The following is a 25183-nucleotide window of genomic DNA, read 5'->3' as shown; positions in this document are numbered from 1 at the left end:
CCTGATGTGGCAATAATTATCACAGCTGAACTGTTACAAAGGTATCATCACAGGAGCTGCAAGCAAGTATTGGTCTTTGGTCAAACACTCAAACATGCAGCCACCAGAGCCACCAACACATATCAACATCATAAAGGATATTTCCACTCCACCAGGCTGATGCAGGCCCTGCGTATGGGGTTGTTGAGGTTGAGGCAGAACAGAGCCCTCGGTGGCCTGCTGTTGGCATTACTGCCCTGTTTCTTGCTTTTGGCATACTGCTGCCGCTTCTTCTGTGCCAACGCACCTACCGGGATGGTAGTGGCCGCTGGGGCAGGTGGGGCAGGAGCAGGTGGTGCCGCGGGCGCTGGGGCCGGGGCGGGGGCTGGGGTCGGGGCAGGAGGGGCTTCTGGGGCCGCGGGGGCAGGGGCTGGGTCTGGGGCGGGCCCGTTGGCGCTCATGGTGTGGGCGTGGCTCTGTGAGGAGCATCCAGCAGCATGGATCTGCCAGGGTAGACAGCGAAGCTAGAGGAGGGCAGAACAGTCTGACCAATAAACTGGCACGTCACCAGGGGCAGGGACTCTGGTGCTGCTGGCATAATTTGCCTCTGGGAAAGAAAAAAGTGAGAAGAGATAGTATCAGTGTATTTTGAATGTTTTATAACAGTGAAAGAATACATGCTGTTGCATTTAACTTAAATTTATGTGTTTGTCCAAAGTCTCTTCCTGCCCAAAGTCTTGGAAGTCTAAATATCTCCCTTGGCCAGGGAGGATTCTAGCTTGACTAGCAGGCAGGAGACCCAGCTTCAAATCTGTTATGTTACAGTTGAGTCCTACTCAGGTAGGGTTTCAGCAAGGGGCTCAAGGGGGACAGAGGTGAGTGAAGGACAGTAGTCCTGCTGGAAGCCTTGCTAGCCTATACTGTATATCTCCTTTAGCCAAAGGGGGACTCCCTTTGGCGTTTGGTTTTGAGTGGGTGGCCAGGGCTGGAAACCTGCCTTTCACTCATGAAAATCTTAACAATGATCTCAACAATTAAGCCTTCAACACAGCCATTCCCATGGAACAGGTTAAATTGTGATATACAGCAACTTATAGGACAGGTGTCATTATCAGTTAATGTTCAGTTAATTCAGTGGTTGTGAGTGTAATGCCCCTGTGATGTGACTACTGACCATACAGTTATAGACAAAATCAACCCTGTAAGGCTGTAGTGAATTACCAAACATACATAGATGTAAAGTTATGACACAGTAGTATACATAACATACAATGGCCTACATGTGTATGTTTCAAACCACAGAGTTCTTCAATATGGCATTCATTGAAAAAGAACACTCATCTATTGAAAGGTAAAGTAGCCATTTTTGTTCAATAGAAGCCCCCTCACAAAGGCACATTGGATAAATCTGAAACTCAACCAGATGTAAAATGCATTCTTGTATATGGCTCAGACAGAGGAAATGCTGAATGCAGTGGAAATTATGTAGGCTAATTGATGCTTAAGATCTTTCAAAACTACAATGGCAGGCTGGCCTTGGTCTGATAGACCATCTTGCCACCAAGAGACTGAAATTATTAAACAATACAAAATTACTTGAAAATGAACAAATTCCGTGCAGTAAAATATGAAGGCAGACGACATGCAGCTCGAGCCAAAACACATACAAATTAAGCGTGTAAATTGAAAGCTGTCACTCTAACGCATCACTTGGTCAAATCAGTTGTGTAAGTCCTTGAACTGCGAGCAGGCCCCGCAGAGGAAGAAAGAGAAAAGGTCACATTGCAGTGATGCTCCAAGAATTCAACCCTTGCATTCCATAGAAAATATTGATGTGATTGCTATTATAATGTAGGACTGCACGCCTTGTGGTCAATTCAGAATGCCTAGGCTAGCTATATATCTCCCCTTTGTGCTATGCTACTGCCTTCATGTAGCCTATGCTAGTACAAGCCCAATATGTAAGGACAATGCATGATATATGCGCTTTTTTTTTAAAATATTAATTTCAATGCCACATCGATAACATCGAGCCTGCACCCGTGATGAAAATAAACACTGACATTCCCATGAGCGATTCGTGACAAAATACCCATCATCCTGCGTCCCCATATTTCTCCTTGGACACACTAAGGTAGGATATGGTGAAATCCCCCAAAAACGATGTGAAATGACAGCCTGACTCCGGGCGCTCATAGTGAAAATTGAGCAACGCACAGCCGTCAGATGGTCCTCGCTGCTCAGCAGAAACAGCTGGCAACGTTATTACAACAAACCTCAATCATTGATGGTCTTACACTCCAGGCTAATATAGTGGACAGTCCACATGACCACCAGCGCCAACCTCAATTTATGACAAGGTAGGCTACCTGGCATCAACCTTAACGGTGGTATAGAAGACAATGTAATATTCATTAATTGCATTGTGCATTATTCATGATTAGGCGATGAATCTCCTTTCCGAATAAGCCTCCAAAAACATGACGGACAACCTCGGTCGAAAGCAAATTGGCCATTAATCACTGCTGTCCTCTGAAAATAATGAAAACAGCAACATCATTGCCTCCACGCAAAAACGCAGCTATGCTAAGAGGCTAACTTCAGACTACATGGACCAGACACAAAACCGTACCGTGCCATACCTTTTCTGAAGACTTAGTGTTATTTAGCCTCGGTCCTCTCCGCTCAGTAAGACAAGTCCAGTGCTTCGGCGGGTGAAAAAACGCAGGTCCGGTCTCAAACGGCGATTTAAAATGCATCAGCTTCGGGGGCAGGAGGGACACATAAGCCTATGCATTAATTAAGCCCTTCCATGATGATCGTGGAGAGCAGGAGACAGGAGAGTGCGCACCACGGAACAGAGCATCGCCGTCCGCTGCCCGCTTATCGTCACGGCGCCAGTGAACAGTAACGAGCATGTACATGAGAAACCAAGCTCTCCTCCTTCTGCCTCCGTCCCTCCTGTTCCTGCACGAGCCCCTGCTCATTTATGGCATGTTACAAAACCCAAATGTCACCAACTGTACCTGCACTCTAAGCTAAATTAATGCTACAGTCATTTTGTGAAGCATACATTGAAAATATCACAGCAAAACTCTGGGTCCTTATAGGGAACTTGTAGGAATATTATCGGATTACCATAGGAAATAAATAAAAATACCATGAAGTACGATAAGGTCACCATAAAGTCACGACTGAGTACCAAAGACACACGGTAACTCTCTATAGGGTTATTATAGTGATGTTATGGGTGTGTGTAGTTGGTGTAGTTGGCCTAGTTGGCATGCTAGATGGGGAAACTGTGACATGCAGGCATAATATACCAAATGATTTTGCTTGAGGGAAATTAAATTAAAGAAATGGGAGAAAAGGGGGAGCAGTAACTCTCCTCCAATTCCAAGGTCTTGTTTTAATGTGCCTGTGGTTCCCTTTCCAGAGAAATTCTGCTGTTATAGGCAAGAAAATAAATCATTGTTAGACAAATTCCCAAGATGCATCCTGGTGCAACACAGTCATACTCACCATTGACTTATTTTGGACGATGTGGTCAGAGTCTACCTACCATCTGTTCAGCAGTATAGGCTACCCAACATCTCAACTGCCACCATCCACCTGAGTAGCTGACAGAATTCTTATATGTGAGCAAACTGTCTGGAAAATTAAAGTCCAATGAAAGTTTGTTTATTAGCTGAGGTTGTGTAGGCTGTGCAGGCCTATGGGGTATGCACATCTCTTTCTCTGGATATATGATTATACAGTGTATCAATATGATAACCAATACTTAAAAGTGTTTAGTCATGCCCACATATTGCCCCCAGCAGTATGTCCAGTCCATCATCTGCCACTATATGTCACTGCTACATAGTGCTGCTATATTTTGTACTATTTATCCCCAAAAGTAATAACTATAGGGAAACATTGTCATACCTCACGAGAGAAGTAGCAGTGCTCAGTAATAAAAGGCCTGTCATTTAGTGGTCAAGCAGTCAAAGGCTAGTGGCTTTACAATGAATACCTACAGCTTAAGGAAATACTGCGGAACCAGACACACATGCCATATGACAAAATGTAGTGTTGCCAGCAATGGCAATACACAGAGGAATCAGTCAAATTATAATGAAGTGATGTTTACTATATTACACAGTTAGAAACATCCATTATAGTCAGCCTCCTGTTCTGATGCCACTAATGAGATCTGCAAGTCATTCAACCAAGATCGCCATTATCCAGACATATTTTTTTGCAATAATAATTTCCTTTTCTCCTGGTAAAATCAGTGAAAGCAAGTCCACTCCACAGATGATAAATTGTATTCCTTCAAATTGTTATTTTGTGAACATAACTACATTTCCCACTGCCTCTAGTGGGTGTGTTCTTCATGAGAAAGTAAGTCAATACCACTCTGCCTACTTTAACACTCATACCTCTCTCCACTCCCATTACAGCTGTTCTTGGTAATGAAGCAGATTCTGGAATATTCCAGGCGCAAATAAATAGCATAATATTCCTTTAGACTATATAGTTCATCTAACATTACAAGCCTACATTTATCACACGTGGATGTGTAAGGTGTGACTTTGAGATTGCATTCACAAATAATTTATTTTGTGGTGTAGCAGGATTAGGCCTGCACTGTGGTCTAATCTACATTAACAGAGAATAACATTTCTCTATTTACACAACATTAGAAAAGACTTCTCATATGATACTGCAAAAATAATTTGGTGACTGACCTTAATGGTTACTTCAAGAACTGTGACTGTGTAAATTGAGTAAATTATATTTTCAGTTCAACTCATTGACTGGTGATATCCATTGATCTCATTATTATTGTGGCATTACAATATTTGCAACCCTAATCCCACCCTTATGAAAAACTAATGACCAAATGATAGCCTTGACCCTCAGAGGACCCTTCAAAAACTCTGTTCTGGGTGCGATATTCAGTCAGAATACATTAAAGACTTGTTGATATCAAGCCTGTGTAACAGCAACACTGACGAAGCAGCAACTGTTACTCGAGAAGGGCTTTGTAGTTGCATTGTACTACTATGGGCTGAGCTATTTTGGTTAATGGTATTACACAACAAGTATTCCCATTACATTTATATCCACAACCCAAGTACAGTGTAAAAATGGTACCTGATGGAATAAATCTCTCCATAATTTTGTTTTGGGAGCAGTTTGCTCAAATAGCAGTGGCCACAATATTCCATTGTCACTCAATTCACTGCTGCTGAGCCAGTATTCCTCATTAGATGACCAACAGCCCTGTGAAAATCCTACCTGCCAGAGTCCACCGGTTGAGTTGAGGCCTCTGCTTTACTTATACGTCCCAGGTGATGACAATGACAAGCAGCCCCTCATCTTCTTCCCTGGTAGGCTGGTCAGTGAGTAAATTGCAGCAAGTGAGCCCCAAGCTTTGGTGAGGAGTAGAGAATGACTGGGCAAGCAGGCAGGCAGGCGCTAGGTTCACCTGCTATATCAGCTTACCTGTCTGCCCAGGATAATGGTTTCTTCTCGAATCTTCCTGAATTATTCACCTCTAGATGGGATGGAGCATGTGTGTGTATGTCGGTGGTGTGCGTGTGCGGCTGTGTTGAATGTCACAAAACGGAGTGATCACATTTTTTCTGTTTTTGTACATTTGCATAGTTTTGGGGCAATTAGCACTTAGCGTGTATTAGAGCTGCAACGATTAATCAATTAATCGATTAGTTGTCAACTATTAAATTAATTGCCAACTATTTTGATAATCGATTAATCGGTTTGAGTAATTTTTTAAGAAAAATAAGTCAAAATTCTCTGATTCCAGCTTCTTAAATGTGAATATTTTCTGGTTTCTTTACTCCTCTATAACAGTAAACTGAATATCTTAGGGTTGTGGACAAAGCAAGACATTTTAGGACGTCATCTTGGGCTTTGGGAAACACTGATCGACATTTTTCACCATTTTCTGACATTTTATAGACCAAACAACTAATCGATTAATCGAGAAAATAATCGATAGATTAATCGACAATGAAAATAATCGTTAGTTGCAGCCCTAGCGTGTATTCAGAGGAACGGACACTAACAGGCATGTATTCAGAGAGTGGTTCATGATGACATATATGAATGTATTTTATTTGTGAGTTTGTTTTAAATAAAATAAAAACATTTTAATCTGAAATGCATAGTGTCTGCCCATTATGTCTAGTGTTAAAGAATATTTTCTGATGCCTGAACATCGTCTCCTCTCTCACTTGATTCTTTCTCATTATTAAATGGGCAGAAATAGCAGTTATACGGTTTCGGTGCTCATTCACATGAAATAGCTGATGCGTGTGTATCCTTTTGTGTGTGTGTGTGTGTGTATGCCTGGCCAAAATCTCCCTCCCCCCTTCAAATATGCACAGACGCCTTCAATAGTCCCCAAGAGACTAGCGCATTGCAGTTCATTTTTACAGAAAATGGAGTAAAAACACGGACAGAGGGTGCAGTGACCCCAGGGAATATGGATGCCATTTGGCTCAGTACATCAGTCCGCCCCCACCTCTGATTTGATCCTGTTTCTCTGCTCCCTACACCGCCAAACTCTCCTAACCAAAATTAACTTTACCCAAATATGGTGATTCACTTCCGCATACTGAATCATTCAACCACAGAAATTTGAGTTTGGTCTATTCTATTTTTGCAGTACCACAGAAATTAGACAGCATTTGGAAAAGTGGATCTGTCTCCCTTTTTAATTTCTCAGTATTATTTCTTTGATGATGAAGAAACTTTGTCTTGACCAGACTGTAATCCAGGCAGTGGCGTATCAGACAAATGCAATTCTGAAACTATAACACATCAAGTATCATTGGACCTTGAGCTCCTAAACTGTGGCTGAGGTCCTGTGTCAATGTTGGGTTTGGCTAACCTCTAAAGGGATTATGCCGAGTTTGTGTTGACAGCAAACAGCAGTTAATTTTTTTGTAGCTCTCTGTAAATGCACTTTGCTGAAGCCTTCTTCCTCTATGTCCTTTATTCCTCTGTCTCTCCCTCTCACTCCCTCCCTCTCTTTCTGCAGCTCCTTTTAAATCTGATTGCAATAAATCTCTTGCTGGTATATGACAGCTTCACTCACGTTCTCCTAAGCTGCAAAACGACTCTTTTCTTCAGGTCCTGTTCTCATTTAATCTCAATCGCATTCAGCATTTACTGTATGTATTCTGTAACTCGATGCTGTGTGTGCATGTGTGTGTGTTTTTACAATCACATAATGGCAATGAGGGGCTGGGAGATTTCAAATGACTTTGTTGTGGTGTCATGTCTGATTCTCTGGTCTGAACATGAATATTACAACCTGGTTATTATTACACTACATCTATGTGATATCAGTGGGTTGCAATGATCAGTGGTTTTGCATGTTTATGAGTGTTCTGTGTATATTTGTGTGTGTGTGTGTGTGTGTGTGTGTTTGTGTGTGTGTGTGTGTGTGTGTGAGAGAGAGAGAGAGAGAGAGAGAGAGAGAGTGTGTTGGTGGAGCTGCTTGAAGGAGAGCAGTAGTGATGGAGCCTGAAAGCCCTGCAGCGCAGCTGTTCTCCCAGTGCATCGTCAACTTCACCGCTGAGCCCACAACACACGCTCAGCCTTAACCCCGGCTTGCACACTCGCTTCTTCACTCTGAATCTCCCTCTCTCTCTCTTTAGTGTTGTCTCTCCTTTTTCGTCCCCTCTTCTCTTCTTCCACTTCGTCTGCTGATCTATAGCTCTGCATCTGCCTCTTTTTTCTTTCATCTCCCACTAGTTCCTTTATTCACCTTTTCTTTAATTATCGCACTTTCTCACTGACTCTATCTCTTGTCCATGACCATAGTCTTTCTATCTCTCATCTCTCAGTCCTTTTCTCTTCTCTTATTCCATGAGTGCCCCCAAATCACACCCCCACGTCCAGGATGGTCACCTCATCCAGCTGTGAATGGCTGTATAACTGAATGCTATTGATAATTCAATCATAAGTCCTCTCATCTTGTCATGCACTGTCAGGGGGCGGGGCCTTTGGGTGACAGACAGCCCTCAGATAGAAGGGTAAGCGCTATGTCATCATGGTGACCACAGAGCGATTTAAGGAAATGGAGTGATAAGAGCAGAGTGGAAGAGGCTCAAGCCTGAAGGAGCAACTGGCATTAAAGCAATGTACCAGATCCATGGGTGTGTGTGTGTTTGTGTGTGTGTCTCTATGCATATGAGTGTGAGAATATTCTTGAGTTAATTGTGTGTGTGTGTGTGTGTGTGTGTGTGTGTGTGTGTGTGTGTGTGTGTGTGTGCGTGCGCGTGCACATCTTTGCATGCATGGATGCATGTGTACACTCACATACATGCGTGTGTGAACTGTGTATCTACATTAGTTCTGCTTCTAAAAGTCCATTAATCATTCAAGCCCAACAATGCCAAGTACATTTTTGTCTAACTGAGCTTGGCATCTCGTTGGAAAAAATACACACATCCTCTGTGTTATATTAAGGCATTGTTTCAAAAGTGGTTGCTTTGCTCCTCTTTTTCTGCCAGAGAGATTAAAAATAGAAACATTCATGCTCTCTGAATGTACTTTCCCTCCAGGAAGTGTGCAGTTGTGGATGCCCGAGATTGGTCGCACATCATCACGTGGCGTTCTCTTTGCAGGCTGCCATTGGCTGGCACCTGTGGGGCTCTGTGAAGAAAAGCTTTTCTGACAGGACCCAGGAGCCCAGAGGAGTTGGTGGAAACTGGGAGAAGGACAATGTCGGTGGGAACAGGAGGATGGTGGGGGGGGGCTGGAGAGATGGCTTCACCATGGCTGTGAGGGCAGAGGTGCTGGAAGATGACCTCGCAGATACAGCAAAGGGCAGGGATCCAGAGAGAGGATCACATGGCTGAGGAGGTGCAGGAGAAGATGAATGAGGGACAGAGGAGGGTGATGGTTTGAGTCTCTGTAAAGAACAGTGACACTTACAGAGCACGTGTCATGATCATATAACGTCAGCTGACACTTATATCAATAGCACGTTGTTATCATCCCGCCTCACTGTCACTAAAAACAATACACTTCATAGTTGGGTTTCGCTCCACACGAGCGTCAGTCCATTGCAGTCTGAATGTATTAATAGGGTGATGGTTTCAAATTCAAAGACTTCAAGAATTAATTTCACATTCAAAGATTTGATTTTGATATTCAAATCAAATGTTAGACACAATATGCAGCAAAGGAAAGGAGTCCTCTCTGTTGTAAAAATATCTTCTCGGTTCTCGTACTGGAATGTATATGATGCATTGCAGTAGTGCTTTCCTTCATTTATTGGCTAATGTTCCTAGCTCATAAAACATCATTTATGGAGACTATCATCCTACATTTATGGGGAGACAGTGTCCTCTGGTGTGTAATGTTTGGAATACAGCTGGCCTGTGTTGAAGGGCTGTTCAAAATGGAGTAATAAAATGTAGTTTGTGCCACACATAGCAAAGTGCATGATATAAAATGCTTGGTTGATCTGTCATGCCCATGTTTGGATGACTTATTATATCCACTAATAGGCAGTATTGTGTCTGTTATGTTCAGTTGCTTTATTATCTCTGTTCTAAATATAGACAGGTTGAAACCCATCAAGGATGAAAGCAGACTTTGATCTGTAATAATTTAGCGCTCAGATTTTATGACATGTATTGTGCACAAGAACATTTCCTTATAATCATTTTGTGTCCTTACCACTACCCAACTACCACCCAACTAGAAAGATATTGTACAATAATTTCTATACCACCCCCTTCTCTTCATTTCAGTGGAAGATTCTGGATTGTACCACACAGCCAGCTGTAGACTGAGACAACTTTAATCTGTGTGCAGTTGCCTCTGATCGCCATTAACTGTACACTGATGCACTACACGGGCTTCGGAAGCAAGCACACACTCTCTCTTTCTGCCTGTTCATGGCACACACGCAGACACACTTTCAAAATGGCACTTATTTCAAAATGAAGGCAGAAATGTTTTCTTTTTTTTTACACTATGCTATCAAATTTGAGCCCCTTCATATAACTGTTTCTAGATAATCTACCTGTTTCTGGACAGATTACCCTTTATGGCTCAAAAACATCATCAAAGGGAAAAATTTACCAAAAATCCTGACTAGACAGAAGAGTGTATATTTCTCCATATTTAGTTTAATTCTCTGCAGCTTGCATGTGCTGATAGATATACTGACCACTAGAAACAGGTCAAATGTACTTCCAAAGGTTATCCTCTAGATGGCATGCCAACCTTCTGGATAAAACTAATCATGTCAGACGTTTTGTGCACATGCATGCGCTGCTTTGTCCAAATGGTGCAAATCTAACCACCAATGCCTCTAACCACCAATGCCTGAACAAAATCATTTAAAAATGAAGTCCTCAAATGTGAAATGAATTATGTGAGTCTTTTAATGAGAAATTGAATTTGTCAACATCTCCCTAGAATTTGCATCCATTATGGGTAAAAAAAAAAAAGTCACACATCAAAGACAAAAACATCACAAAAGCAGAAAACAGGAAGAGGATAAAAAATATGTTTTGATGAAATGAAAAAAACTGAAATGAGAGTAATCTTGATTTTGGATATGGAAGTCATATTTGATTTGATATATTCCACTCCATATAATTCATATACAATGCAAATATACAGGTCATAGTGAAACTTGGAAAATGGTAAATGTATACATCTACATGCATTTACCATAACATATATATTCTCAAAAAAATAGTGTGCTGCTACAGTACTGTACATATCTAGTCAACTGCAAAATAATTTCAAATCATATTGGCAAGTCATCTTAAGTTTGAGGGAAAATAAGATATTTCACAAATGGCAGGAATACTCAAATAGGTAATGAAGCAGAAGTTCTCACACAGTGTTGCTTCACCGCTGCACTATTACTGTTCTGCCCTCCAGGTAATTTAGAATAAAGGCTCAGTAGCTAGGCTGGGGTACGTCTGGATATCAGGTCCATGAGGCTGCTGAGGAAAGAACATGGTGTCCTCGGTCTGCGGACTCAGAGTTCACAGAGTGCGATGATGTGAGACAGAAGACAGAGTGTGAGGAGGGGATCAGGACTGAGGAGAGACCACAGAGCCGATATTCTGCAGGTCTGGCCTCTGTCTAAAAAGATCACAATTTTAGAGGACACCACCACAACAACAAAAACTCTCTCTCTCTCTCTCTGTGTCTCTCTGTCTCTCTCTCTCTCTCTCTCTCTGTCCCTCTCACTCCCTCTCTCTCTATCTCTATCTCTCACACTCTCTTTCTCTCCCTCACTCTCTCTCTCTTGCTCCTTCTCTCCCTCTTTCTCTCTCTCTTGTTCTTTCTCCTTTTGTCACTCACATCCCTCATCTTTTTCTTCATCCCCAGTGAAAGCAACTGATGCCCCGTTGAAACCCGGGGGTTGGGAGTGAGGGTGGGGTGGTGGTGGGTGGTTGGGGCGAGGGTGGGGTGGTGGTGGGTGGTTGGGGCTTGGGGGTCGGGGGGTAAAGAACAAAGAACAATCAACCATCAAGGTCTGAGGTTATGAGTTTGGACAGTAAAGCCAAAGTCAATCGTGGTTAGACGCTTCAAATGTCCACCCTCCTCCCATCCGTCAACCTCCCCCCCTCCATGTCTATGGCTGTGACACACCTCCTCCATCCCGGTCATGATGTAGCCAATGCCATGAGTGCCATTCGACTTCAGCCACGTCACTGGGCTCCCCCTCCTCTGTGTGTGTACGTGTGTGTCTGTCTGTCTGTGTGTGTGTGTGTGTGTGTGTGTGTGTGTGTCCTTGTGTATGTATGTGTCTGCACGCACGATAGGATAAATCCTGCTTCTCCTCCATTCTCTCTCTCTTTCTGCCACTCACACACACACAAATCGGGTGTTGCTCTTTGCCAACCCTCGCTCCCACAAACAAACAAAACACACACAATACACAACAGAGGATTGTTGTTGGTCCACTTTTCTGGTGCTGTGGAACTTGACATTTTGCCTTCATGGAGGATTACCACAAACCTGACCAGCAGACAGTGCAGGCGCTAAGGAATATCGCCAACCGCCTCAGAATCAACTCCATCAAGGCAACAACTGCTGCAGGCAGTGGGTAAGTCTCTTCTACTGATTCACAGACAGTGGATGCACTCTACTCACAAACAGGCACAATGCATGCAAAACATAATGCAAACTTCTAATTTCTTTGCAACATGCAGAGTTGAACACCAACACTCACCTACCTAACGACATACACACACACATACTGTATGCACACACACACACACCCACATGCACACACATGGGTGCAAGTGAAATGCAAAAGGAACAGCATGTCCTGCCTTTGTTCTCACGCGCTGCTGACTGAATAACTGGAACATCCAGAGTTGTTAATGGGGTAAATTTCACTTTGAGTCCCTCGTTGACTAAATGGCTGAAAATTAAAATTTCTACATCAATTTTGTATTATAGTATTATATTACAGTATATAAAAGTTATATAAGCTAGAATATATCTTCTTCTTTAATTTCTCCTTTTTGTGAAATTCATAAATACATCTGGAACACAATTCCATAGTATCACAGCCCAAAACAAAGGATACATTTTCAGCATAGTGAATAATAAAATCTTTTCAGAGGCCTGAATCTTCAAATTTCTGAGCATTGTTGATAAAAAAAAAAAAGCTCATATTGCCTCCAGTGTATTTTGATTTTTCTTTAAATATTTATTTTTTTCATTTTGTTTGAAGGATATATATTGTATATGATTGCTTTTTGAGGAAATTTAATATGCCCTTGTCCAGTAGTGGGCACAATAGATGGACTAGAGCATGCAGTGTTGGGTGGATGGCAGGTTGCACATGAATGTGAATATTGCATGCTTGATGAAAGCATGATTTTGCTGGGACAGGATTTTAATATTTTATGGATTAATCTAAATCCTGCTTATCATCTCCCCTTAGACCTCTGTCATAGATTTCTGTTGCATTAGTGGGATGCAGTACGGTATCACAGCACTCACATTCTAAAAAAAAATGTCTCTACAGAGATCATTATGGGTAAATGGGGATTTTTTTTTTTTTTTAGAACCCTCACTATTTGAGCAGCTACATGAAATCCTAAATCTTTTTTTCTATTTGGAGAACCATGAGTGTTTTTTTCCATATTGGAGCCTACTTGCACATTACACAATTTTGGGGTATCGAACAGATGCTGATAGGGACAAAGGGATACACTGAAGGACATTTAGCCACTAAAACTGATTGTTACTTAACCTAAAATCATAAAATATCCCTCTCCAGGTCTAGGCAGAGTTCTAAAAGAAATGTATATACTCTACTTTTATGTGAACTTTCTTGTTTCTTCAATGACTATATCAGGTTTTGCACCAGTTACATTGGTGCATTATCAGTGAATTATTCCAATACCTATATATCTGGTATCATATATCTATAATATATGATATATCACTGTGCCAATATATCATGTCTGTCAGGCCCTATTCCATGTAGCACTTGGTGGTTCCATGTAAAATAAAAAAGTGGGCTCCTCAGTAGTTCAACAGTTCATGAATGGTTTCATATAGTGACTCAATATAATGCTGTTTTATACAAGCATAGATTGTTTTTCATTTTACCATCATGGTTACATTTACAACCAGTTCTTCCAGAGCTTCAAACTCCATGGCGGTGTAAGTGTCTGCTTTGGGTCACTGATGATCTGGGTCAGAACCCTCATGCACCAGTGAATCTGTTGGGACCCTTTGCATACAGCACACAGTGTTTCCATGTGCTTCTACAGCCTGTGAGTGGCTCAGTATAACACTGTAAATGGTTCTTCCATGTGAATACATGTAGAACTATTACTGTTACTCTTACTAATACCTATATGTACCTGTTTTGGCTGTTCAGTGGGTCGATAAGAGTTTTTACCTCTAGTTATTTGGTCTATGTATCTGCTTTTGGAACTGGTTTGGTCACTGATAACAGGTTGGACCCCCATCTTAACTTATGTTTAGGCCTCCACGGTATTGTCTAAATCACAGTTATAAGTTTTTCAATAAATATAAACAATGAACCAATTGGTTCAAAGATGGTGCTTTGTTGTGCCAGGTGAGAATGGTTGTGTGCAGCACCTTGAAATAGTTTCTATATAGCACTAAAACCGGTGCTTTCTTTCTTGTGTGTACTGTTATACAAAGCTGGGGAAAGTTTTTTTTTGTTTACACTAAGAATAAATGGGAATTAGCTTGGGCCAACACCTGCCATCCCCAATTATCCATCAGACATTTCCCGTACAGAGGAGATAACTGTATTGAATGGCCGGGTGGAGTTGGAACCAAATCAGTTGCCCTTTACAAAAAAGAAAATCTGGTATTATTTGGCAACTTTCCAGCTTTATGTTCTACCTGTCAAAAACGGTTGAACTATTATATTGTCAGCCAATCAAAATGTGTGCTAGTGCTTGCCTTGACAGAGGGAGTCCTGCAAATGCTGTGCACACTTGTGCAAGACAAAGAGAGTATGCATGCTATTTGCAAATTAATTCCAAATTGCCAGATGGCTTCATAGAATAACTGCCTGGGAAAACAATTGTTAGCAGCACCAAGTGATGTCGGTTTCCACCTGTACTAATATACTGAAGGGAACTCATTCTTGTTTTTGAACTATGTACTGTATTTGAATAAACTGGAGCTGGAAGTGTTCTCTCTCACTGTGTGTGTGGGGGTTACACATTCTTGTGTGCATGTGTGCTGTATGTCTCACATATGGGTAACAGCATCCTCTCCCGTCTTGTCCAGACACCCCACATCATGCTGCAGTGTGGCAGAAATCATGTCTGTGCTTTTCTTCCACACCATGAAGTATCGTCCTGAAGACCCCAGGAACTTCAATAATGACCGCTTTGTTCTGTCCAAGGTGAGACCCAGTCCCACCCAGTCTGGACTGGAGACCTTCATTCTTACTTGTGTGTGTGTGTGTGTTGAGTCTGAACATTTCCTTGGCTTACCTGGGAGTTGTTTGACAGGGATAGTGCTGTTTCATGCTTGTGTTTGTCTCCAGGGTCATGCTGCTCCGGCGCTGTACTCCATGTGGGCTGAGACGGGCTTCCTGAAGGAGAGCGAGCTCCTCAGTCTGTGCCAGGTTGACTCGACCCTGGAGGGCCACCCGACTCCTGTGAGTGGTCTCACGCCTCAGGACGGAAACAGAAAACTCAGTTAATTCAGCTTAAACACTATACCAACACATTCGAAACCACGCTGCTCTCTAATAACACTTCACTGTGTGTGTGTGTGTGTGTGTGTGTGTGTGTGTGTGTGTGTGGATATGATGTGTGCATTTCAGAAGCAGCAATATGTGGATGTAGCCACTGGCTCCTTGGGACAGGGCCTTGGTGTGGCCTGCGGGATGGCATACACTGGGAAGTACTTTGACAAGTCCAGGTAAGAGTCCACACATGCAAAAAAAAAAAAGAAAACACACACCAGACACACAATACACACTCATAATATTTTGGTCCATTGATGTATTTTGGGGGTTCATGGTTTTCAACATAGGTCTTTTTTTAATTTTTTTTTAATTTTGAGATGATGTGGTTTCTTTTTAGTGTATAGCGAGGATTTTCCAGGTTCTGTGGGTGTGTGTGGCGTGGCTGCATGCTCTGCTCTCCCGATTCTTCTGCTCTAATAATCACAGGCCCAGCAGTCATATCTCAGTTATTTTTACCATCCAAACAGATTTCATCTCAGAGTCAAATTGAGACTTAGTGCATTCAACCATGTTGCATTTATTCTCAATCTATTGTTCTGAATTATTACCACGTATCAAACCAATTCACATTTGCCTTAATTTTTATTATCTGAGTAAACAGCATAGCTTTGCATAAAATACCTTTGTAGAGAAATTTTCACTCAGTGGGTATAGTAGTTGGGACTGATGACATACTGTAAGTATATTAGCAATTTAATTTGATAATATAAGATGATAATTTGTCCTGTTTAAATGAGTCTGTGGGGTTGAACGAGTGGCTTGTGGGAGAAAGTATGTTATATGTTGCAGAAGCAGGTGTGAAATTCAGCAGCCGCTCCTTTATGAACCTCAGAAAGCTTTCTCACTTCACAGCTGCTTACCAATGTGTTCTGTCACATTAATGACAGCGAACCAATCTGACTGGAAAACTGTCAGAGTGCATTTTTGGGAGACATGCCGCTTCTTGCTAGCGCTATACCCCACCCCCACCACAACATACACCACACACACACACGCACACACTTATTGTATGATCATGCCCTTTTCTTCACCTCAGTTATCGTGTGTACTGCCTGCTGGGGGATGGTGAGATGTCAGAGGGGTCTGTCTGGGAGGCCATGTCCTTCGCCTCCTACTACCAGCTGGACAACCTGGTGGCCATCATGGACATCAACCGTCTGGGCCAAAGTGACCCAGCACCCCTGCAGCATCACGTAGAAAAATATCAGAAGCGTTGTGAAGCTTTTGGGTAATAGTGTATAATATTAAAAACTGAAAATTTTAAATTCTGCGTCTATGAGAGGGTGGTGCTTGTGTGTGTGTGTGTGTGTGTATGTTAATGAATGTGCTGTGAGAGAAGATTGTATGAAAGGCAATAGTTATTCAAACAATACACAAGATCTAATGTCTGTCCCTAACTAGCTACTGTACTATTAAATTATTTGCGTAGTTTGTGTCCTCGTGTGTTTCCATGTCTGCTGTCTGTCCATATGAAACATACCATGATGTGCTCTAATGTGTGGCTCTGATGTGTGTTTGTGTGTGTGTGTAGTTGGCATGCCATCATTGTGGATGGACACAGTGTGGAGGAGCTTTGCAAGGCTCTGAGCCAGCCACGCCATCAACCCACTGCCATCATTGCTAAAACCATCAAGGGCAAGGGCATCCCAGGTACTCTCACTCTGTCGCTCTCCTCTCTGCATCCTGTTACTCATAGTCATGTACCTTTGCAAGTGCATTGCTCTCACGCCAGTGTTAATTACATGCAAAAAGTACGTAGCGTCGGTCAATGAATGTGCTTTGTGGTGTGAGTCTGCCGCCCATCAACCCGTCAGTGTTTGAATGTACCATGTGATGTCTATGTGGTTTCAGCTGCAGAGGATAAGATGGGCTGGCATGCCAAGCCACTGCCCAAGGACATGGCAGAGGTGGTGCTGAAAGATCTGCAGAGTCGCATCATGAACAGCAGCAAGCGCCTGTACCCAGCTGCCCCCATGGAGGACTCCCCTCCGGTCAGCCTGAGGAACGTCAGGATGCCCAGTGCACCCAGCTACAAGCCTGGAGAAAAGGTATCCCATGTGCATTCTGTATACAAACATCTCATGCGCTGGCTTGATCAATACCCTTCATCTTCTATTTTCAACTTTACACACACATATATACAATTACCACAAATCCAAAGGAATAAAAGCTAGAGCTAGACAAACCAACAGACTTGGTTCATGCTGATGATTGATCGGCTTACTTTCTCTCTCTGTAGATTGCCACACGGAAGGCATATGGGATGGCCCTGGCCAAGCTAGGCCGCTACAACGAACGTGTTGTGGCCCTTGACGGAGACACCAACAACCTCACCTATTCAGAGATCTTCAAGAATGAGCATCCCAACCGCTTTGTTGAGTGCTACATTGCTCAGCAGAACATGGTATGATCTCTCCTAAACCCCCAAAATTATGCAAATTACACAAAGCTTGAAAAAGCTATTTTTTACAATATATTTTTTACAATATATATTTATTATTGTAAGCTTCACATTAGGTTTACAGAAACTTAAGTTTATTCTCTATTCCCTCTGTTGCACATTGATTCACTCACTCTGAATCACACACCTCAAATATTCAAGTTTATTCACTAAATAAAACACCTCTTTTTCGTCCTATCGAGTGCTAATTTGCTGAGTAAATTCCTGTCTCTCCTCTGATTGGCTCAGTACATCCTCATTTCTCAGCTGTGTGTCTGAGGCTGGGTTATTAAATTATACATGGGTTGTCCATCCATAATGCAGCGATGGGCAAAGACGTGACCCATTTACAACACACCTCCTTGTGGTCTGCATGGCTGCTTCTGCCGCCTATGGTTAGGCTGCATCTGATAAATCCCTGTCCTTGCCTCTGTCATAATTTTCTATCTGACCTTAGATTAATATTTTGGGGAGAGGCGATCAGACATTTATTCCTCCTGCTGTTCTGGTTCCAGCAGCAGCCAACTGAAATCTAGGTCAGGCATGTGTATGATGAGAAGCAGTTCTGACAAGTGTATTCAGAGGTGAAATATTAATCAGTGCAGAGGGTGGGGCCATCTGGCTGAATGCGTGAGAAATGTCAAAAGTTGATTAGGCAGAAATAGAATCACTCATACAAATTAGACATCTTCCAATGAAAAACCATTACTATTTAAATGAGAAGCTTGTTACTATAAAATCAAAGGCTTGATTTATGTATTTATACAGATAAATTTAGTATTCATGTACTTAACTGTTTTACATAAGTAGTCTGTGTTCATCGCTTATATCTATTAAACATTCTGTAACATCACCTTTGCACTTTCAAAGATGCTTGGTCATTGTTAATTTTATCAGCTGGAAAGAAATAAATTAATTTATCTGCCTTTTGGTTTTGACAAAGCAAGGGAAGGAGCTAAGGGATTGGGGAGGGCCGTGGAGACAGGAAAAAGGAAATGATTTGTGAGAGGAGGCATGCCTCTGATTCCACCCATATGGGACCATAAGCTCCTGAGCTTTGAAAGAAACTCTTCTCACTGACTCTCTGCTTAACTTGGTCTTTGGATCAAAGAGGCATGGTCCATCTTTTCAAATATGGTTTGTACCACAGGAGTGTGACCCTTGGGTGATCCTCTCAAGTTCACATGTGGGTGATCTATGTGCATCTAACTATCTTCAGGCACAGACTTTGTAAGATAATACAAAGATATTGCCCCTGTGCTTTTAGGGAGGTACTAGAAGATAATCGCTTCACACTCCATTCATTTCCTAGGTCAGTGTTGCCATGGGCTGTGCTGCCCGTGAGAGGAACATTGTGTTTGCCAGCACTCTGGCTTCCTTCTTCACCCGCGCCTATGACCAGCTCCGCATGGCCGCCATCTCAGAGAGCAACATCAACCTGTGTGGCTCCCACTGCGGCCTGTCCACTGGTTAGTGAACCTTAACTATCCAACTGTCTGTGGCACACACCTCAATCCCTCCCACACACCTTACCTAACACACACTCCTTCACAACACCCACCATTATTTCCTTGCACTGAAGCCTGCCACTTCACAACACCCACTCTCCTCAGACCGCACTCTCACACCCTCTTAAATGGTAATGAACTGCCAAAATGAGTGGTCTGTGTGTGTGTGTGTTGCAACCCTTTCTCTCTCTCCCTCTAATACTGTGTTTTCCTTACCCTTTATCCTCTACGGCCGTACTCCTAGTACTCAGTCCCTCCCTCTTTCACCCTTCCTGTCTGTCCTGGAAGCTGTCACCAGGAACCCAGGTGTCCCTCTGTTAGTGCAGGTACACTGCATGCCACTCTGTCAGTAAGTCTGGCTTTATGTCTGCGCAACTGCATGCATGCCTGTCAGTTGACCTGACCAGTAGATAACTTTTTTTTAAATTTGGAGGATAATCTAATCGTTGGGTATATGTAGTCAGATGTAATCAAGTGTGTGCGTGTGTATTCCAGGAGAGGAAGGCCCCTCTCAGATGGGTCTAGAGGATGTGGCTATGTTCAGGGCCCTTCCCACAGCGACCATCTTCTATCCCAGTGATGGTGTGTCTACTGAGAAAGCTGTGGAGCTGGCTGTAAACACAAAGGTACCTAAAACCTAAACACGGGGTTCTGGCATCCTTACAATATCTTTACATTTGATATGTATTTGCAAAAAACAGTCTTTTTACTCTCAAAATGCCCTCTGTGATGATGCTCTTGTTATGTTTCTCTGTATAAAGGGTGTTTGCTACATCAGAACTAGCCGCCAGGAGAATGCCATCATCTATAACAGCAATGAGGACTTCCATGTTGGACAGGCAAAGGTGAGAAACCCCTTTGTGTGCTTGATTTATATATTACCAGGACAGCAATAGACCAAGCTATTGTAAATTCAGACACTGAAGACATCCTGTGTATAGAGAGTGCTGCATCAGGGGATGAACACAAACAAAATGGCTGCCTTTAGGGGCAAAAAATGAAGAAAAGCACCAGCCACTCACACATGAGCACACCATACCGAGCACTGTCAAAGCTTAAAACAGAAAAAGTATCACGTGTAATAGTAAACACTTCCTTTCCCCTCACCAGGTGGTGTACCAGAGCAAGGAGGATCAGGTGACTGTGGTGGCAGCTGGAGTGACCTTGCATGAGGCTCTGGCTGCAGCTGAGCATCTAAAGAAAGGTACAGCAAAGGCCGATTTCTCATCCAAATACTGTGTTTGAGTGTTAGGAGATCAGAAATGTATGCCAGATCATGTATGACAAATCAGACAGACCTGGCCTTGTTCGCCGCTTTGGCTTGCATAGCCAATGCTTGCTTGACCTACCTTTAGGTGGAAAAATATTGGATACCTGATGCTCATAAAGAAGTTGATTAATTTACCATAAATGCCTCATTGTGATATTTTACACATGCATTGAGAAGTGACATTAGTCAGTTGTTATAGCAGCTTTATAGCGTAATAGCATTTATAAGGAAATCTACTTTATCAAATCCATCACTCAATTACAGTGAAGTATCTATAGATGTTATATTCCTCCACTGAATTAAATTGTTGATTTTCCAGAGAGGATCTCTATCAGGGTCATTGACCCCTTCACAATCAAACCGCTGGATGCCAAAACCATCATTGACCACACTCGTGCCACCAGGGGCCGTATCCTCACTGTGGAAGACCACTACTATGAAGGTAGGTTTTCATCTAATGTAGTCTACTTTAGAGCTTTTGCATACTGTATGCCCACTACTAACCTGACAACCATAAGCATCTCAGCATTATAAATGTATGCAGCTGGGGCCTTCTCATTGGTCCAGATGCTGGGGTGCGCTGTGGTGGCATGTTTCCATTGGCTCAGTGGCAGAGATGCAATGTGATGGCATTTGCTCATTGGCCCAGGAGAGGCAGAGTGTTGTGCGCCATCATTGCAGGCAGGGTATCGTGGTGCATTTTGTATACTGAGGAGGGAGAGAGTGTAAGGGCCAGTGAGGCAGAGTGCTGTCAGATTTCCTTAGCTGAGCGCATGCCCATGGGGCTCAGTGTGACCTAGATAGCACAGACAGCCATGCCCAGCCCCGCCTGTGCCTGTGCCTGTTAGGAGGGTGGGGATGGGTGATGGCATGGATTTGACTGGACCAAAGAGATGTGGCATCTGTAGTCACTCTGATGTTGAGCATCTCCTTTTTTCTTAAGTGGGACTGTCCTTTGGGGCATCCTAGTGGTTCAGTGGTCAAGGGCATATTATGTACTCACAATGTTGTGGGTTTAAGTCTGGCTGACTCAAATTGTTATCTTCTCTCTATATATGTGAATAATAGCATTAATATCCTTGCTACCAATGAGGGGCCAAAGCTTTTGAGGTGAAAAGGTGGCAGCCTTTGGGGAGGATTGGTCTTCCCTCTTCTTTTCTCATATGTGATGAATTGCTGTTCCACAGGTGGCCTGGGGGAGGCAGTGTGCTCAGCAATGGTCAATGAGTCTGGCTTCAGCCTGAATCGTCTGGCTGTGTCCCACGTTCCCCGCAGTGGCAAACCGCACGAGCTGCTCAAGATCTACGGTATCGATCGTGACGCCATTGCCCAGGCCGTCCGCAAAATGCTAAGCAGCTCTACCAATGCCAAGTAACTTCCACCCTGCCCCACCCACCTATCTAACCACACCCCTTCAGATCAAGAGAAACAGTATGTTTCAATTCACAATACACCCAGCTCTTTAAATTCCTTCACTGTGAACGCCCTTATGTGTTAACTAAAGTAATGTGATTTTGTGCTGTACATTTTGAAGTAAAGTTCCACATTTACCTTTCTTTCACGCATCCATCACACACAAACAAAAATACACAGATGCAAACACCCACATCCTCACTCCTAATCCCTGCATTGTCATTGGTCATCATCACAATGTCCAGTTCATTTATCATAACTGACCATCAAACCTAGCTGGCAGTTATTGGTGGACACTCACCATTCAAAATAATACGTTCTTACATGTTGTGACTCAACATGAGTACTATGTGATGCTCTCATGTGTTTTTGAAATGCTCTTTGATATGTTCAACCTGATTCAACTTACAACAATGTATTTTAATACTTTTATATTGTTCTGATGTAGCGCTTAAGGCTGGGTGGGGCATATAGTAGTACAGTAGGTGTCTTTATCATGACAACAGTCTCTGAAAGGATCTAACTGAATTGATGTTTGTAGAAGTTAGTCTTGAAGAAGTGAAAAAAAGATCAAACAAATGTAGGTAGGCCACAAAGAGCAGTCACGCTGAAGTCCACTATGCATTTGATCCATGTTTCCCAAAACCACAATACACATCATCAGACAACTTCAACTTCTTTGGTTAGCAAAATTTAACATTGTTTTCAACACTGTCTTTTGTTACAGAGTTTAAAGTAACATAAACCTATACACCTCAGTATTCATTTGTGCTGGCTGTACAGTTGGACCATTCCAACAATGTGACAATAATCATTGTGTAGTCAGTCACATAATCTTTTAACATACGGGTAAGGTGGAGGGGTACAGGTCCTGCTAGTGCTGATGGAGAATATGGTTGGTTGTGGCTATGAAGGTAGAGTTATATCTGAATTGTGAACCCAAGAACAAACACTTCCTTTGTTACTTGAAATTTTGTATGTACCTTACTTTCATGTAATAAAGCCCTCTGCATTTGAGTTTGAGAGTTCATAAGTGTTTATTCTTTTTCCCTATGTGTGTTTATGTGTGTAGGTTGAGCAGTATGCATATGCATGCATACAACAACTTTGAAACAACTGAAACAGTGTCTAACTAAATGATACTGTACAATACCACGATGAATGAAAGCATGTATTAATATGAATTATACAATTCATAGAGTTTCTGAAAGCAAAGTATCTGCATAACTTGTTTCATGACTTCACTAACTGAATTACTTCTCTACATCTTTGAGCTAACCAATAGATCTTCCATTTGACCGAGGTAATGCCCATCAAAACTGTTAAGATCTGATCACAAAAGCTTCTGATAGATGACCATGAAAGTGCATTTGTCACCATGGCTACGCATGGAGTCCAGTTATAATTCAGTATCTCCCTGAAGAAAGAACTGAGTCTAAAGTTCAGTTCACCAAACACAAGTCCGCTTTGCGACCTTGTAGATATCACGTGTCACTGCACATTAATTCAATCCTCTACAGTCGTTCTACCACCCAGGTCGCTGTCTCTGTCTCATCTCCCTGTCCAAAAAGAGACAAATAATATCTTTAGATGATACAAGTTCTACAATACCATTACTTATAACCTCCAAACACATCCAAAGATCCACTCAACCCATGCCAAAGCTATGAAGGCTCTAGAACAATTTGTAAGGTTTGACTAATGTCTTGTAAGTGATGTTTTTGAGAGCTACCTACCACAGAGAGCTGTATTTCCGTTTTGCTCCTCTAACAGCAAACATCATGATCCCACATCCATAAGACATTGTGTAGACTGGAATAAAGCAGAAAACTTAACCACACAAAACATATTTTCTCAGTGCATTTGCATATCTCACATACTGTATACCCATGTGCCTTTACCATGATATGAGTTGAGGTTCAGGACAGCTACAAACAGAGCAACACAGAATCCCCAGTAAGCATCTAGAGAGAGTTGGAAGGTAATGTTAGCTTTTAAGAAGAACAGGTCTGAGTGTGGTTAACGATTTATATAATTGCGTTAATTGTTGTATAAATCAGCATCATCGGTTTGTTCTTCTGGAGTATGTATGGGGATTAGTACCTCTTCTGTCATAGGGAGGACCTTCACATCTCCTAGTATGGGCTGGCAAATCTGAGTGGAACACAAAAAAAAATCTACATTGATGTTGTTATTCTTGAGGTCAAACATGAAATAATTATTTATCATCAATGATTCATTTCCACAGATATATATAGAGTAATAAACAAAATGAGTGTTTTATATTATATCTTTAGATAAAGAAGTTTCACAAACTTGTTAAAAGATATTAATGTGAACATTCAGGTTCACATTCAAGTTCAGCTTACCAGAAACTATGCCCACCAACTCGAATATTAGGGTGAAGAACACAGCGAGAGCTGATGGAATTATAAGTGCTGGAAAGGCAACACAAACATTATTCCTGAGTCCACCTTATAACAAATATACCAAACAAAAATAGTAAGTATCATTTATTCTTGGAGCATGAATGAATACTATGTCTACTTACGACGATAAGGCCTATAGAGTGCCATTCCACATCCCAGGCCAAAGGAGATTGCGAAAAAATGGTAAAATTTGGCTGAAAAAATTCAAAACAATAGATTAATACCAAGCAATATGCTCTAAGATTCAATTCTTTCAGGAAGTTTTAGGACATTTACTTTCACTTTTAATTTGGACTATAAATTACAACATACAGTGGTGGTAAAAGTCATAAAGGCGTTGTCCATGTTCCTGAAAAAGAAACATTGGTCATGGTCTGTTGGTAACAGAAACAGATAAACATATAGATAGCTTGATGGATAAATATAAAAGTATTACATATGTAGAGAGAGAGACAGATACAGAGAGAGAGAAACATACAGAGTAAGAGAGAGAGAGAAACATACAGAGAGTAGTAAAGGATCTCACAGTCACCCCATTGGATTACCACAGGAAGAAGACCTGGGACCCAGTAACCCAGTGGTACACACCATTTAAGTTCAGCAGCAGGCTCTCGCTCCAGGCAGGTGCCGTAACAGGTGACTGAACCATCGAGTTGGCAGAGCAAAGACTTCCTGAGCCAGTGTCACCACTCTGCCACAGCTATGTGCACAGACAGATGGGAAGTCCCAAAAAAAAAACAATTTCACTTTCAGATTCGTGCAGGCTGGTGTTCATACATATTAAACAGTTAATAGCTAAGCTCTACGACTGCATGACTGTCTTGAGGCTCACTCAGAGGCCATGTCAGAGCTGAGAGGCGTTCTTGTCCGGAGAATGACTTA

General features: G+C 42.2%; 1 protein-coding gene across 1 annotated transcript; it reads left to right on the top strand.

Annotated features, from left to right (window-relative positions):
* Nucleotides 1-11780: 11780 nt before the first annotated feature.
* Nucleotides 11781-21834, top strand: LOC139654896 (transketolase-like). Its single transcript, XM_071532126.1, is given in 14 exon segments — nt 11781-12085; nt 14773-14890; nt 15035-15148; nt 15317-15414; nt 16278-16469; nt 16773-16891; nt 17093-17289; nt 17481-17645; nt 18994-19150; nt 19685-19815; nt 19951-20034; nt 20300-20393; nt 20779-20901; nt 21647-21834. Coding segments are annotated over 14 exon segments (2085 nt in total).
* The last annotated feature ends 3349 nt before the right edge of the window (nt 21835-25183 follow it).

This window comes from Centroberyx affinis, unplaced genomic scaffold (assembly GCF_046629955.1).
Source record: "Centroberyx affinis isolate AG114_WGS23_722 - 3 ecotype Tasmania unplaced genomic scaffold, CSIRO-AGI_Caff_v1 ptg002163l_1, whole genome shotgun sequence".
NCBI lineage: Eukaryota > Metazoa > Chordata > Actinopteri > Beryciformes > Berycidae > Centroberyx > Centroberyx affinis.
This window is presented reverse-complemented; position numbering and strand designations above follow the sequence as displayed.